This window comes from Oncorhynchus clarkii, chromosome 27 (assembly GCF_045791955.1).
Source record: "Oncorhynchus clarkii lewisi isolate Uvic-CL-2024 chromosome 27, UVic_Ocla_1.0, whole genome shotgun sequence".
NCBI lineage: Eukaryota > Metazoa > Chordata > Actinopteri > Salmoniformes > Salmonidae > Oncorhynchus > Oncorhynchus clarkii.
The window spans coordinates 131,534-147,644 of NC_092173.1; the positions used below are offsets into that span (position 1 = coordinate 131,534).

At 41.2% G+C, this 16,111-nt stretch overlaps 1 protein-coding gene across 1 annotated transcript; it reads right to left on the bottom strand.

Moving 5' to 3' along the window:
* Positions 1–587: 587 nt before the first annotated feature.
* On the bottom strand, positions 588–13,734 carry LOC139385662 (arf-GAP with coiled-coil, ANK repeat and PH domain-containing protein 2). Its single transcript, XM_071130908.1, has 22 exons — positions 13,089–13,734; positions 12,834–12,891; positions 12,602–12,721; positions 12,396–12,449; positions 12,237–12,295; positions 11,268–11,451; positions 10,125–10,169; positions 9,852–9,947; positions 9,221–9,295; positions 9,032–9,135; positions 8,884–8,935; positions 8,655–8,755; positions 8,273–8,384; positions 7,848–8,044; positions 7,533–7,602; positions 7,211–7,305; positions 6,689–6,765; positions 6,397–6,551; positions 5,886–5,995; positions 4,483–4,593; positions 4,333–4,394; positions 588–2,278 (listed from the first exon to the last, which is right to left on the bottom strand). The coding sequence occupies exons 1-22, from the start codon at positions 13,139–13,141 to the stop codon at positions 2,109–2,111; spliced, it is 2,160 nt and encodes a 719-aa protein (XP_070987009.1). The 5' UTR covers positions 13,142–13,734; the 3' UTR covers positions 588–2,108.
* Positions 13,735–16,111: the final 2,377 nt, after the last annotated feature.

Below are 16,111 nucleotides of genomic sequence, written 5' to 3' on the forward strand. Positions count from 1 at the left end.
ATTTATTGTCAATCAGTGTTGCTTCCTAAGTGGACAGTTTGATTTCGCAGAAGTGTGATTGACTTGGAGTTACACTGTGTTGTTCAAGTGTTACCTTTATTTTTTTGAGCAGTGTATTTTGTACCCCTCATTTAGTTCAGTGTTTCCTTTATTTTGTGTTTCCTTTATTTACCTGTAAAATGGACAGGGGTATCTCTGGAGTCACAACAAAATGGAATATGAAGTTGTGTATAAAGTTTGGTATGACACAATTTCATGTGTACAACAGCTAAAGACCTGCATCACAATACTGAGAGCTTTGCTGTTTCTAAAAATATGTATTTTTTTGTTGTTGTGCCTTTTTCATGTCTTTTTTGGGACCCACAGGCTGGGACACAACGAGGATGAGGTAGTGATTTGCTGTTTGGGGTCAATTTCTATAAAAGGGGAAATCACAAAATATTTGTCTGGACCCTTCTATAACAACCATTTACATAACAAAATAGAGATTTGTTTGTAAAATATAACTTTTCCATCAAGGACTGTACTCATCATTTACTCATTATTTCAATCACATCTGTGCACCATAATCCAATAAAAACTCAAAACAGTATTGACGCATTTTTATTATATCTGACTGTGCCACAGTAAAATCACATATAATAGGCCTATATTTAAGCAAGGGCCCAAGGGGATGTGGAATAATGGCCATATACCACAAACCCCCAAGATGCCTAATTGCCATTATAAACTGGTTACCAACACAAGTAGAACAGTAAACAAGTATTTCTGCGTCATATTGTCTGATATACACACAGCTGAAATGCTGTTTCAGACAATTATAATCCAGGACCCAAACTACCCACTTTATAATACATTCTAAATCCCTGCATTCTCGTTTTATAGTTTTGGTCCACTTATTTCCTCTGCAAACAAAAACATAATATTTTATAAGGAGCCATTGCTTTCAATGGGATTGATCCAGACTCAAATTGAAAGATTAACCGGGGTGTAATCATTAGTACACACTGTAACAAAAATGTTTCACAACAGAAAATGTTCTGCAATGAAAACGAGAGTTCTTATTGGACAGATTTGGGTAGGTCCCTCCCTGTTTCGTCCTGTTTGGCTCCTAGTGAATACACCCCACATTCAGCAAGAATCAACTGTTGCCTCAGATGACATGTAAGTAGCAACATGTATAGGCTATTGCATGCAGCAGTTCAGTCAGTAAGTGTAAGTCATCTAATAACATCTGAAATATTGGAGTTGCTAATAACAATACATAAATATAATACTTTAGTATTTCAATATGTAACCCTTTTATATTCCTTATGTATGTCCTTTTTGGTCATTACAGCAGACTGTGCAAACACAGTTCATATGCATCCATCCTATGAAACATCCATTCACAAGAATGGGAGCATTCATTCCTTGAGGGTTTAAGGGTCTACTGACCAGTATTCAAGACTGTAACATTTAATATTAGAAGTTCTAAACAGGATTGAGATCCTGAGACCGTTTGCTTCCTTTTAGCAGTAGGCCTAGTAGTTTAAGTTTTCTTTTTCTTTGTAAAAACTGTTCAGGTAACTTTTCTAATAACTTCAAAAGTGTGCCTCAAAACTGAAGCAAGTTTAAAAAAAATGTTTTTACTATGTTCAAGTCAGAATTTGATTTGTTATTTAACTGCTGAGGCACAATGACAACTGTCAGACACTGCAGCCTTGAAGGACCAGGAGGGTGCAACTTTACAGAATGTTTAGATATACTGTAAATGTTTTGTATATATTAGGTGTGAGTGTTTGTTATGTAGAACTGAGAGTCATGTCATTTCTACCTGCAACAATGTGAATGTTTCACCTCATTGAATTCACCCCTGGGTTCCCCATTCTTGACCTGAAAAGTGGTAATGACCCTTTCCTTTATAATTCCCAACCCTAGGTCTCCTCCTCTTTATTTACATGGGAGAATCTCTATTGCATAATCCTTGCATCCTCTCTCCTCACCTCCTTCTCAAAACCCATTGGATGAGAATGCCAGAGGCCCCACCCGTCTGATCTTTCCTCCAATGGGTTTTTAGAAAGAAACAAGATGAGAGGACACGAGGAGTATGCAATTGAGAGTCTCCCTTATGTGTCTTCCTCCTCCTTCTCTGCCTTGTGCTGGTCATTCACCATCCTCTTGTCCTGTCCCTCCGCTTCTCCGCTTCTGCTGAACTGTCGACGGGTCAGTCTTTCTGGATCGTGAGAAGCCATATCACTGAAGTCACGGAAGATGTCTTGAAATGTCTCATCGTCACCTGGAAAGAAACACACAAGCATTTCAGCAACATTTTGTGTTTCGATTAAGGGTTGTGTTTAGTAGGCATGAAATGAAACAGAGTGAAACAGGCTGAACTATCTGTACTTGTTCAATAAGAACAAGCCATTTTAGTCTTCATTGCAAAACATTTAGCTATGGTGAGCCCTAATTAATACAACCCAGCACAGCAAAATAACATTGTAGGAGTTTTCACATTCAGCACGGAGAGAGAAGTCTGGCTGATACCAAAACTCGAAGTCCTCCTGACTTCAGAGTCTAGGGAGGCTGTTAGATGCTGTCAGCACGATGCATCAATAATGAAGGGGGCTGTGCTTTTACTGGTTTGTTCTCCTCTTCGTCTTTCTCTCTTAAACACCCTCATGGACAGCCTCACACAGCCCCGGAGCACCGCCCTCTTCCTTTACAAATGTTAGATTTTCACATCCAAACGAGAGGTCTCAGCGTTTGAGATAGCCAATCAAAGCGTGCTCTATTTCTGAGTGAATATTGCACCAACAAATGAATTCCTGTCCAGACCAGTGGGACACAGCTCTACCTAGCTGTGTACCACATGGGTGGCATCAGTCAAGCTAGAAGGTGAAAGAACAAAGTCTACTCACAAAGTTTAGATAAACATTGTTGGGTCGATTGGTTCATCTCAACTCTGGAAATCAATACGACTTGCAACTCCATGGGAATTGGACTATACGGATAGGGCTAAATTTAAATGTTTCTTACAGAAGAAATATGAAAAGCACATGCATAAGCATGGTAGCAATTCAAAGGGAACAGTTTGGAGATTATGGGGAAATTATTAGACCAAAATTGAGGACACAACAGTTCACCGCAGAACTGTTTTCTGTGCATTTTATACTGAACAAAAATAAAAACGCAACATGCAACAATTACAGTTCATATAAGAAAATTAGTCAATTGAAACAACCACTGGGGAGCCAGGCCCAGTCAATCAGAATGAGTTTTTCCACGCAAAACAGAAATACTCCTCAACACCCCCCTCAGACGATCCCACAAGTGAAGAAGTCGGATGTGGAGGTCCTGGGCTGGCATGGTTACACGTGTTACACGGTTACACGTGGTCTGCGGTTGTGAGGCCAGTTCGACATACTGCCAAATTCTTTAAAACGATGTTAGAGGCAGCTTAGTGTAAAGAAATAAACATTTAATTCTCTGACAACAGCTCTGGTTGACATTCCTTCAGTCAGCATGCGAGTTGTATCCCCCTCAAAACTTGTGGCATTGTGTTGTGCTACAAAATTGCACATTTTAGAGTGGCCTTATATTGTCCCCAGCACAATTACTGTTGTTGTTTACTCAATCCAAAAACGTCCCATTGTAAATGGCAATTTACAATGGTCAGGTGGGCATAATTTTGAAAGCTTGTTCTATTGCCAACATGACTAGCTAAGTTATAAAAATACAATCTTAAAAAGGAGTCATAAAGGAGTCATGCGTGCATTTAGGTGCATGTTCTGCCGCAAATTTTCTTCACAATAGACAAACATTGGCTCATTCTGTTTATAACAACCTAGGGTATGAAGCCATGTCATCTTGTAACTGTACATCAACACAGTGATCATAAACGTTGACACTGTATATGCCCATGAGTTTTATGGAAATGTGAAGTACACATTTGGATTCACAGGTGTTTGGCTTGCTTGTATGACATCACAGCGGTATTTATTATAATACTCAACGTATCATCTTTCAAAAATACACTTAAAATACCTCTTAATTTACAGCATTCCCCTCACCTCACTTTCCAATTAGTGGGAAGGATGGGGGCAACTTCTTGTCACGTGTGGTGCTCAAGTTCAGAAAAGTTGACAGGTCAAAACCCATACAGAGCTGTGAATTGGAGGCCCTGAGCTCTGATGTCATGTATAGCATGTTACTGGGCAGCCACTGCGTTCCAATTTAGGCTCTTCTCAGTTAACATATCTTCCATTTTCAACCCGTATACAGGTTTCTCACAGGCGAGAAACAAATAAAAGGTATCAGCATTTTATTAAACATCAACATAGTGAATGTTACCCATAGATCCAAAGAATCCCTCTGAGTCTCTCATCTCTTCATTCATGCGAGCCATTCGTAGTCTGGAAAACAGTCCCCAAAAAATACAGGCCATTAACAAACTACCACAAAGCTTCTACTTTTCCTGCATTTCAGAGTGGATTTACTTACAGGGTTACAATATCGGCATGTGCTGTCTCTATGGCAATGGCGAGTGGGTCCTGCCCCCTCTCGTCAACTGCATACTGATTGGCTCCCTTTTTTAGAAGTAGACACACTTGCCTGTGAGAAACATGATACACACGTTATTCATTTGCACCCACCAAACAGATTTTAACCAATCATAGACTGATATACTATAGCCTAAGACATCAGTGGTTCTCAAAGTGGTACAGCAAGGGGTCAGCAACCAAATTATTTAAAAAAATAAGAAAAGGGGCCAGATACTTGGTTAGTCCGATCATGCACTGCAGAAATCATAGTAAAACTCTTTGCATGCTTTTTTATTGAATTCTCAAGTAGGAGTTGTGTTCTGATTATGAAGGGGTCCCGGAGGAATTTGCCATCACAAAAGGGGTCCCTGACCCCAAAAACTTAAGAGAACCCCTGGCCTGACCTGGAAGTACGTGCTTCTACACCTGCATTGCTTGCTATTTGGGGTTTTAGGCTGGGTTTCTGTACAGCACTTTGAGATATCAGCTGATGTACGAAGGGCTATATAAATACATTTGATTTGATTTGATACTGCTATATGTAGACCAAGGACTTTACCCTGACCATAAACTCTGGGTCCTAGTTACAGGCACTGTTCCAATAGCATAACAGTTAAAACGAAGCTACGTTTTGGGCATGCATAGTGTAGATATTGTAAAATAGCCAGCCATAGTCTATGGTGTTGCTCATCCCTGCTCTATATACTGTATTCCCTGACTGTGTTATGGTTGGACGATGTTATCGCCCCTATTGGCCAAAGTGAAACTGATTTATGTGTCTTTGTGACACATGCCATGATGGAGCAAAGTGTCAGTCAAATGGGCCGTCTCACAGTAGTGAGTTATAAATCATGGGCTGAATAGAAGCAAAGTCTACTGCCTTTAGAACTGGATAATAATCGCTTTAGGACTATTTGCCTCCTCCTCTCTTAATATTGTTTGTTCTATCGCTCTCATAAAGCTGTGATTGAGAATAGCCTACGCCTAGGTCCTATAGACTCCGACTTTCATTCGTGTTCCTTTTTAAAGCGTCAACCTTCTTCGGCTATTTGAATATTTGGGATATAGGCTACTGTATATCATTCTAACTTGTCTTAAAGCTTTTATGATAGGCCTAGTAGGAGGATAGGTTATTGGCCATGGAGGGTCAGGGGGTTTTCTGACCCACACAGATCATTTATTTCCAACGGTCTTGACATTCAGGCTACCTAGCTGTCAATCATCGTCAATAGACGATACTATAGTAATATTGCCCAACCCTAGTCTGTGTGAAAGCATTGGTGTGAATTAAATAGAACTCTATTCAACACCATACATATAATGTATATGTAACTGATGTATCTCTATGGGTGTGACCCTCACCCTGTGTGGCCCCAGGTGGCTGCAGTGTGAAGGGCACCTTGGCCGCGCTGGTCACGGTAGTTTACATTGGCTCCATTCTGCAGTAGGAACTCACAGGCCGATAGGGAGCCCTGCAGACAGACAGAAAATGTAAGACAAGTGCACACCCCATGTTTATGGCCCTGAAGTTTAAAAAAAAAATACACATAAAACAAACTACCTAGTCAGGATAAACTTGGGGGCCTACCATGCTAAAGTATAAATATAACACAATCTATGTCAAACAGACTTAGCAATATTACATTGCCGTGATGTTGCAGATAAGCATGATGCATCACGATTCACTCAAGAGTATCACAGAATAGCTGCACATCTGCATCGGTGCACTTCAATAGAGTCAATGTGATAACTGCAAAACCGAAACAGCAGAGAAGTTTAGCCCTGGGATTGAATGTCCTTAGCAGCTTGATATTGCTGACTACTTTGTGCATCGCTGACTGTACCTTTAAGTAATGTCCATGGCGCTACTCACCCCAAAAGTTGAGCCAATGAGAGCAGTGCGTCCCTCCTCTTCAGCGTGGCTCCAGTTCACCTCTGCACCCTGCGCCAACGCTGATGCCATGGTGACCAGGTCCCCTTGGAAAGCAGCCTGGTACAACTGGCGCCCTGCATTCTCCCTCCCAATCTCTACAGTAACAATAATAGCGTCATTGAAAGAGGACTGGACTGAGAGGAAATTTAGGAGTAGGACTCATTAAATTCACACAGAGACACACAAACAACATCAAACCCGTGCAGAGCTGAGTAGTACGATAGGGACCTACGTGTTTCAGGCGAGCTGGCATCCTTCACAAATCTTTTCTCCACATATTTCTCTTTAATCCATGTCTCTTTCTCTGGGCTGAAAGAGAGCGAGAACTGTTCAGGAACTGTTAAAGCAGGGGACTGTGCAGGGAGTTCTATTAGTAGTTTTGTTTCAAATCAAACATTGTAAAGCCCTATGTGAAGTCTTTTGAAACCTACTCCAGTGTTCACTCTTAGAAAAAAAATTGTTCCACGTAGAACCCTGTGGAAAGGGTTCTACCTAGAACCCAAAAGGGTTCTTCAAAGGGTTCTCCCATGGGGACAGCCGAAAAACCCTTTCAGGTTCTAGATGGAACCTTTCTAAGAGTTCAGCTCATTCAGTGTAGCTCTTTTATAATCAATGCCTTTCAATTGATGGAGTAAGTCTCTTTCAATCGGAACAGACTTAATATAAGGGGTTTTATTTTAGTCCAAAATAGCGAAGTAATGGGAATATAAGGGGTTTGACAGTGTTGCCAAAGAAACGGTTGCGAAATGCTTACCGAGGGCTGCCAGCACTAGGCTTTACTCTGCCCTCTGCTGCACACCTGGACTCATATATCCCATTGATGACATCATTACCCAGACCACACAGCAGCTGCAGAGTAGAACAGAGCAGAATAGTTAAGAAACTAACCTCATACTTAGGGGCCCCTCATTTTTTCCTGACCATGAGCTCTGACCAGTAAAACTCTTGGCCCTAGGTATAGCCAGCTGGTCATGCAGTCAGGAAAATCTCAGGGCTACTACTCATAATTGTAATATTTTATCTTGAGCTACTCAACTTTAATTTGTAACATGTATGTGAGACTTCCGCTACAGTACCTTCAGCTGTTCGGGATCCCAGGAGTCTAGGGTGAGAGATCGCACTTTGGAGAGATGGACCCCGAGGCTCCTGTTAAAAAAACACAACACAACAGAAACATGGTGGTCAGTAACACCGGTCTTGGGAAGCTCCAGGGGGACTGACAGGACTTCCAGCCTAGCACTAACACACCTGATTCAACTAATCAAGGTATATGTGAGACCTTGATCTGTAAAATGAGGTGTGAAAGTGCTGGACTGGAACAAAAGCCTGCACGCCCTGTAGTCCTGTCAGTCCCCCAGGACTATAAACACCACACACTAGCAAGGTAGTACCTGTGGATGCCGGAGCACTCGATGCACATGGTGATACCCAGGTTGACGCTGGCCCAGCGTGGCTCCTCCTCACTGCAGTCGCAGCAGCGGTGGTTCCCCGGACTTTGGAGGGCCACAACCAAAGCTGCAGGCCTTTGAGGAGGCTGTCCTGGCTGGGGGTCTGAGGGGCTCTGGAGGGGCAGAGGGTTTTCTTTGGGCTAGGCACACAGAGAGGCATAGTTAGAATGTATTTGTATTTGCCTCCTTAATAAGTCAATAGGACACTGACGGTATGCTGTTTTGTTTAGTTAAATGTGACTTTGTTTTTGTTTTCTTTGTACAATTTTTCTTTTACACAAAAATCTAAGTGCTCGACAATTGTAGTTAAATATTGTAGCATGGAAAATCTGTTAATGTGTCTGTATGCTTGTCTGAGTTGTAAATACCTGAGGCTGCTGGGACTCTACTCTCTCGCGGTAGGCCATGTCTATGCTCCCTTGAACAGCACTGATCCAAGCCTGCTTCAGCTCCTCTGAGTCAGCCTGGAGGGCACAGCATCTGGGCAGAGGAAGACAGACAGGTCAATGAGGGATAACTTGGACTTGAGCTCTGCTTTAATGCAATGCGTCACATGCAAAATATAAGTAAAATATTTCCACTGTATCTGAAATCAGCTGCGAAGCTTGCACTGTTAAATCTTCAATGACTGAGTTTTTATTATCTCACAGATAAAGCCTCACGGAGATACATTTAAACAACATTTAGTGGAAAACTTCAGAAAAAATTTAAATAGAACAAAAAATATAGAAATTAAAACTGCTTAGCTACTTTTTAACAGAAACCAGCTCAAAACTGAAGCGGCGGTCAATGCTGTCCAGAGACTTCACCGCACACAGCCTGAGGTCATCAAACAGCGACACAGGCTCCTCCTACAGGAAGATAACTGTCAATCCCAACTATTCAAGGACACAAACATTTCTGTAATAAAATTCTGCAGTACAACTATAATAAATGATTGCTCAAAAGACCAAATAAATACATAAATACACTTTCCTACCTTATGTGACTTTGTGTACACCAATTGGTTGTCTTTAATGGAAAACCAGCATCTACAGCAAGATTTGAGATTTAGTGACGTGTTGAATACATTGTGTGACATAAGTTGTAAGGTATCACAGTAAAGAATTTGTGTTTCTCTCGCTCACCTCTTCCATGTCTTGTTCTTTCTCCGAGATCTTTTGAAGAGGTAGCCCTGTATGGTTTCCCCACCACCAGGACAGGAACTTAGTATGGGCTCCCCTGAGGCATCCTGGACACAAACACACACATTTGTGTTAGTTAAGTGATAATCTTTCAGTAACTGTGAGCGTCTGGCATCTGATGATAACACTCACTCTCTGCTGGACCAGTAGGTGGGTATTCTCCAGGTCCTTTCTTTTAGCTGTACATTCAGTCGAGAGCTGGGCGAGCTGTCAAGAGGCATATTATCAGAAATCTCAATGAACCAGTAGACAATGATATTGGCAGCCGCATTCTGGACTATATACTCCCCGAGTGGCAGGCACAAGTCCAGATAGGGCTCAACCAGTGCCAGAGCACCTGCCCTTTTGACCTCCTCTGAAAAAAGGTCCTCCTCGCGCAGAATTTTTTTATTCATGACTTTTTAAATTGTATTTTTAGTCTCTTTTCAATGTTTCGAAATGTAACACATTTCACATTAAACTAGCTAATTTAATTAACTCTTGGGAAAAATCCCCCTCCCCACCCCACCCTCCAGTTTAAAGAGCGCACGTCTGACTTCTGTATGCAATCAGTGGCCACTGACACAGAACGGAGAGTATGTCCTTTTTTGTTGTTGTTGAGAACCAGAATATATATATATTTTTTTTACAGTCAAGCCAGGTACTTTTAGCTACAGAGTTTTTCCTGGTCAGGTCGCGTGGTCAGTAAAAACTCATGTCCCTAGTTATAGTGACTTTCCCTCAACTAACAATCACATCGTCTAGTCTGTCACTGTAGTCTCACCTGTGCGGCCATGGACTTCATAGTGGGCTCCAAGTCTCTCAGCAAGTCAAAGCCTTGGTGGAAGAAGGTATACTGGGCATGGAAGTATGAGAACACCTGAAACAAACAATATAGGAATGACTGATAATTCTACATCTGACATGCCCACTCTCCAATGTTCTTCACAATTCACGTTTTAATTATTTATTGTCATTCATTACACTGAGTTCACCTGGGTATTTAACTACGTTTGCATTTAAGATCACCCACTACAGCTTAGAAACTGGGACTCACAGAATTTAGGATGTCCAGCTTCTGCTGGGCCTTGAAGTTATTCAGCTGCAAGAAGAGCAATGGATAAAAGGACAAATTAACAAAAACAATGCAAGCCACAATCTAAAAATCTGTTGAACTTCACAAAATAAATTTCAAAGCATTGAACGTATTAATATGACCTCACCAATCGCTGAAGAAACCTAAATGAATGCCGTAACTCCGTTAACTCTGGGTTCTGTTTATTAGGCACCAAACAGAAGAACATGGACTGAAACAAGGAGGGACTTCCTTCACTTATCCAATAAGAAACGCTCATATTTTGTTTTCTGTTGCATTTATTATTACTTTAATTCCACCTTAATGAACACGACCCCAGGCCTCATCCTTGTCATTAATAGCCGTCCTAAAATGCATGTTTGCTAATGTCTAGCCATGTCATGGGTTGTCTGGTTATGCGCCGGCCTGTTTATGATGACAAACAGTATCTGTTCCTGCTCTGTTAGACGTACCTAAACGTGTTCTCTCACCTGCTTACTCAAACCTTAAACAAATAAACCCCTCCCGCTGTTCCAGGATGTCTTTGCCAGTGAGTCCTTTGTCGTCTGAGTTCTCTGCTAAATAGTCTCTGCTGGGAATGCCCTACTTCAGCAGCCATCATCTGCTCTCTGAGGAATCACACATTCGTTCAATTTCCAATCTGGCCCTCATACCATCATCGTAACCTAATCATCTCCCTTCATTCCCTCTCCTCCCCCCTGTAACTATTCCCTAAGTCATTGCTGTAAATGAGAATGTGTTCTCGGTAAACTTACCTGCTAAAATAATGGTAAAATAAAAAAGAAATCACAGCTGAGTGTACTTTACACTATGAGCAGAATGAAAAAAATAATCTAAGTAAGAATTACCTGAGTGCTACTCACTCCGCTAACAATTCCTATCCTGTGTAAACATCCCTAATCCCAAGTAGGGTTGCAAAATTCCAGAAAATGTCTCCAAAGTTCGCAGGTATTTTCAGAATTCCGGGCTGGAGACTTTTAACACCTTTCCGAAATTTTGCAACCCTAATTAGTACCTCCTCAAACTAAATTTGACTATAACTAGCAGTTTATTTTCCAATTGTATGTATTGATCTGTGGTTATGCATCTGGCTATTGCATTTACCTGCAAGCAGTAATCAAGGGCAAAGTGCTGGTGACATTTGCGTGTGGCCAACAGAAGATGGCTGGCGCGCTCTGCATCGGTGACTTTGTGGCGGTATATCTGGGAATTTTTCACCGCCGCCGTCTCCAGATCCTCCCCAATCCGCACAAACTCCTTCCTAGTCTCTCCTATCTGGGGTATGAACCTAAATGACAAAGACATAAAGGACATTTATAGTGCATTATGATGCAGTTATAATGCATTGTAAAACTTGTCATGAGCACACACACACACAGGTGTACTTATAACTTGTTATAAGCATGAGCCTTAATAATGTCTTATAATAAGGCTTAGGTCTCTCGATATTTCAACTTACTCAAAATGTCTGGAATCTAGTCAGGATCATTATCATTAGGGTAACCTAGCGGTAAGAGCATTGGGCCAGTAACTGCTGGTTCGAATACTCGAGCCGACAAGATGAAAAATCTCTCGATGCCCTTTGAGCAAGGCACTTAAACCTAATTTGTTACAGGGGCACCATACTACTATGGCTGACCCTGTAAAACACACCTGTGTGTGTGTGTGTGACAAAAGAAGAAGAGATAATTATAAGACAGTGTACTGTACACTGTCTTATAATTATCTCTTCTTCTTTTGTCACATACACCTGTTAGGTGTAGTGAAATGTGTTGTTTTACAGGGTCAGCCATAGTAGTATGGTGCCCCTGTAACAAATTAGGTTTAAGTGCCTTGCTCAAGGGCATCGAGAGATTTTTCATCTTGTCGGCTCGAGTATTCGAACCAGCAGTTACTGGCCCAATGCTCTTACCGCTAGGTTACCCTAATGATAATGATCCTGACTAGATTCCAGACATTTTGAGTAAGTTGAAATATCGAGAGACCTAAGCCTTATTATAAGACATTATTAAGGCTCATGCTTATAACAAGTTATAAGTGCACCTGTGTGTGTGTGTGTGCAAGGCAACATACTGTGTGAGAAGGTTTGACAGCTGCTGATTGATAGCTCTTTGTGTCTGGTCAAACAGCACCTAAAGACAGGAGAGAACCACTAGGAGAGTAAAACCTGCGCTGACTAAAGCACATAACAAGTGGACAACAATCATCCGTCTCAAGTGGAACTCAACTCACAGTATGAAAGTTGATCATCTCCTGTAGTCCTTGAATGAACTGACTCATGCAGTTCTATGAGGACAGAAGAGAAGAATCCAACAGACATCAATTTAGTGATAATAAAACAGAACCAAATTCCAATTTTAGCCTAATGATTTGTGTCCCTTATAATTGCCCCAAGCCCTTCTTTCCTACATTTTAACCCTCTCCCTGTTCATACATACCACGATGACGCTGTCACGTTTGTGATACGTGGAGAACTCGGCCAGTCCGGCGAGGAAATGCTGATTTGCTGTGTTGTATGCTTGCCCTGATTCAACCATCTTGCCACAGAGCTTCATCACCTGCATCAGGAGGTATACACACTCAGATATTTATGACTTACAATTGACATCACTGCAGAAGCAAAATCATCATGCTGCTTGCTACATTTTCAGAGCACAAAGAACTTTGCACCTTTTCCACTTGACTCTGCAGCTCTGCAACATCAGTTTGACACTTATCCAGGGTAAGCCTGAGCAAAACCAATAAAAACAGATTATTCCCCAGTCTCCAGAAACTCACCATCAGAGCTATGAAATGCACCATAGTGTCATAGTGTTATATTGTTTAAAATCATCTAGACCAGTGTTGTGACAGGTAGAGGAGCAAGGAGTTTTTCCTTTAACACCTGAGCAGGAAAAACTCCAAGCCCTAGTGAAGGTTACCAACCTAAATGCAGGTGAGTCATGGATGCATTCTTCATAGTCCAAGAATGAATCCATTTTGGCTGCGATTTCTCTTCAGTAGAACGGTAGCTGGCTAATAGCTTTGACAAAATTATTCAATGCAAAGGGGAGACCTAGATAGCATTAAGCTAGCTAATACCGTTAAGCTAGCTATGTTTATAAACTGTCTATGCTATTCATGATACAGGTTTAAAGTCACAGCTTGCATCACTATCAGTGACAATAACATAACCAGTTGCTACAATTATAAAGAACAAAACAAAATGTAACTGACATGTTCAGTAGCTAGTGCATTAGCGGCATGCCTATCATTAGCCTTCGAGTAAAGGATAGCCTAAAGCTAGCCAGCTAGGTGTCCTTCCTTGAAAGACGATCGATGGGATGTGAAAAAATGTCATTCGTTTTTCTGAACACGAGCGGCAATGCCCGCTTTACAACAAGTTATGGACTGCATGAGCGTGTAACAGCTCAACAGAATTTTAGATATGTCCCTTTGTAATAACTAACTATAAATACTAGTCTCAAACAGCTGTCTCCGCATACATGCAAGATGTTGCCAATCGCTTTTTGGAAATATCCGATGATGACTATTTTTCTGCTAGCGGCACTAACGATGATGTCACGTTCTTATGATAATGAGGAAACCTTCAAAGTAAAAGCCCCTATTTCAAAACATTGCAAGGTGGATAAATCATTCTAAAGATAATACATTTGAATCCATGTCGATTTTTATTGTGCTTCTTAGCAAATGCAAGAAGGAATTTATGGAAAATATATGTTTAAAAAAAAAAAAATTCAGACCACTGTTGAAAAATACACATTTTAGACTGGCATGTCACAATATTGGTGTTATAATGAAAAAACTATTATTTGTGCCAGTTTCAAAGTGGAGTTGGAAGTACTCATTAGAGTTTGTAGAATCTATATATGGTGTCATTTCATAGGGTACTGAATCATATGGAGTGTTGCTAGCCTTTTACTCCACCCATTTCATTGGCCACAATGAAAATCACTGTATATGCATTACATATAGGCTTATATAGAAAAAACGGTTGTTTGTGCGGATGTAAAAGTGGGGTTGAGAGTACTCATGATGGTCTGTAGAATCTACAGTGCCTTGCGAAAGTATTCGGCCCCCTTGAACTTTGCGACCTTTTGCCACATTTCAGGCTTCAAACATAAAGATATAAAACTGTATTTTTTTGTGAAGAATCAACAACAAGTGGGACACAATCATGAAGTGGAACGACATTTATTGGATATTTCAAACTTTTTTAACAAATCAAAAACTGAAAAATTGGGCGTGCAAAATTATTCAGCCCCCTTAAGTTAATACTTTGTAGCGCCACCTTTTGCTGCGATTGCAGCTGTAAATCGCTTGGGGTATGTCTCTGTCAGTTTTGCACATCGAGAGACTGAAATGTTTTCCCATTCCTCCTTGCAAAACAGCTCGAGCTCAGTGAGGTTGGATGGAGAGCATTTGTGAACAGCAGTTTTCAGTTCTTTTCACAGATTCTCGATTGGGTTCAGGTCTGGACTTTGACTTGGCCATTCTAACACCTGGATATGTTTATTTTTGAACCATTCCATTGTAGATTTTGCTTTATGTTTTGGATCATTGTCTTGTTGGAAGACAAATCTCCGTCCCAGTCTCAGGTCTTCTGCAGACTCCATCAGGTTTTCTTCCAGAATGGTCCTGTATTTGGCTCCATCCATCTTCCCATCAATTTTAACCATCTTCCCTGTCCCTGCTGAAGAAAAGCAGGCCCAAACCATGATGCTGCCACCACCATGTTTAACAGTGGGGATGGTGTGTTCAGGGTGATGCGCTGTGTTGCTTTTACGCCAAACATAACGTCTTGCATTGTTGCCAAAAAGTTCAATTTTGGTTTCATCTGACCAGAGCACCTTCTTCCACATGTTTGGTGTGTCTCCCAGGTGGCTTGTGGCAAACTTTAAACGACACTTTTTATGGATATCTTTAAGAAATGACTTTCTTCTTGCCACTCTTCCATAAAGGCCAGATTTGTGCAATATACGACTGATTGTCTCCCACCTCAGCTGTAGATCTCTGCAGTTCATCCAGAGTGATCATGGGCCTCTTGGCTGCATCTCTGATCAGTCTTCTCCTTGTATGAGCTGAACGTTTAGAGGGACGGCCAGGTCTTGGTAGATTTGCAGTGGTCTGATACTCCTTCCATTTCAATATTATCGCTTGCACAGTGCTCCTTGGGATGTTTAAAGCTTGGGAAATCTTTTTGTATCCAAATCCGGCTTTAAACTTCTTCACAACAGTATCTCGGACCTGCCTGGTGTGTTCCTTGTTCTTCATGATGCTCTCTGCGCTTTTAACGGACCTCTGAGACTATCACAGTGCAGGTGCATTTATACGGAGACTTGATTACACACAGGTGGATTGTATTTATCATCATTAGTCATTTAGGTCAACATTGGATCATTCAGAGATCCTCACTGAACTTCTGGAGAGAGTTTGCTGCACTGAAAGTAAAGGGGCTGAATAATTTTGCACGCCCAATTTTTCAGTTTTTGATTTGTTAAAAAAGTTTGAAATATTCAATAAATGTCGTTTCACTTCATGATTGTGTCCCACTTGTTGTTGATTCTTCACAAAAAAATACAGTTTTATATCTTTATGTTTGAAGCCTGAAATGTGGCAAAAGGTCGCAAAGTTCAAGGGGGCCGAATACTTTCGCAAGGCACTGTATATAAACATTATTTAAGTGGCATTATTTAAAGTGACAAGTGATCCATTTATTAAAATGGCCAATGATTTGAGTCTCTATGTAGGCCGCAGCCTTTCTGTGTTAGTGATGACTGTTTAACAGTCTGATGGCCTTGATATAGAAGCTGTTTCTCAATCTCTCAGTCCCAGCTTTGATGCATCGGTACTGACCTTACCTTCTGAATGGTAGCGAGGTGAACAGGCAGTGGCTCGGGTGGTTGTTGTCCTTGATTGTCATTTTGGCCTTCCTTTGATGGGAAAGT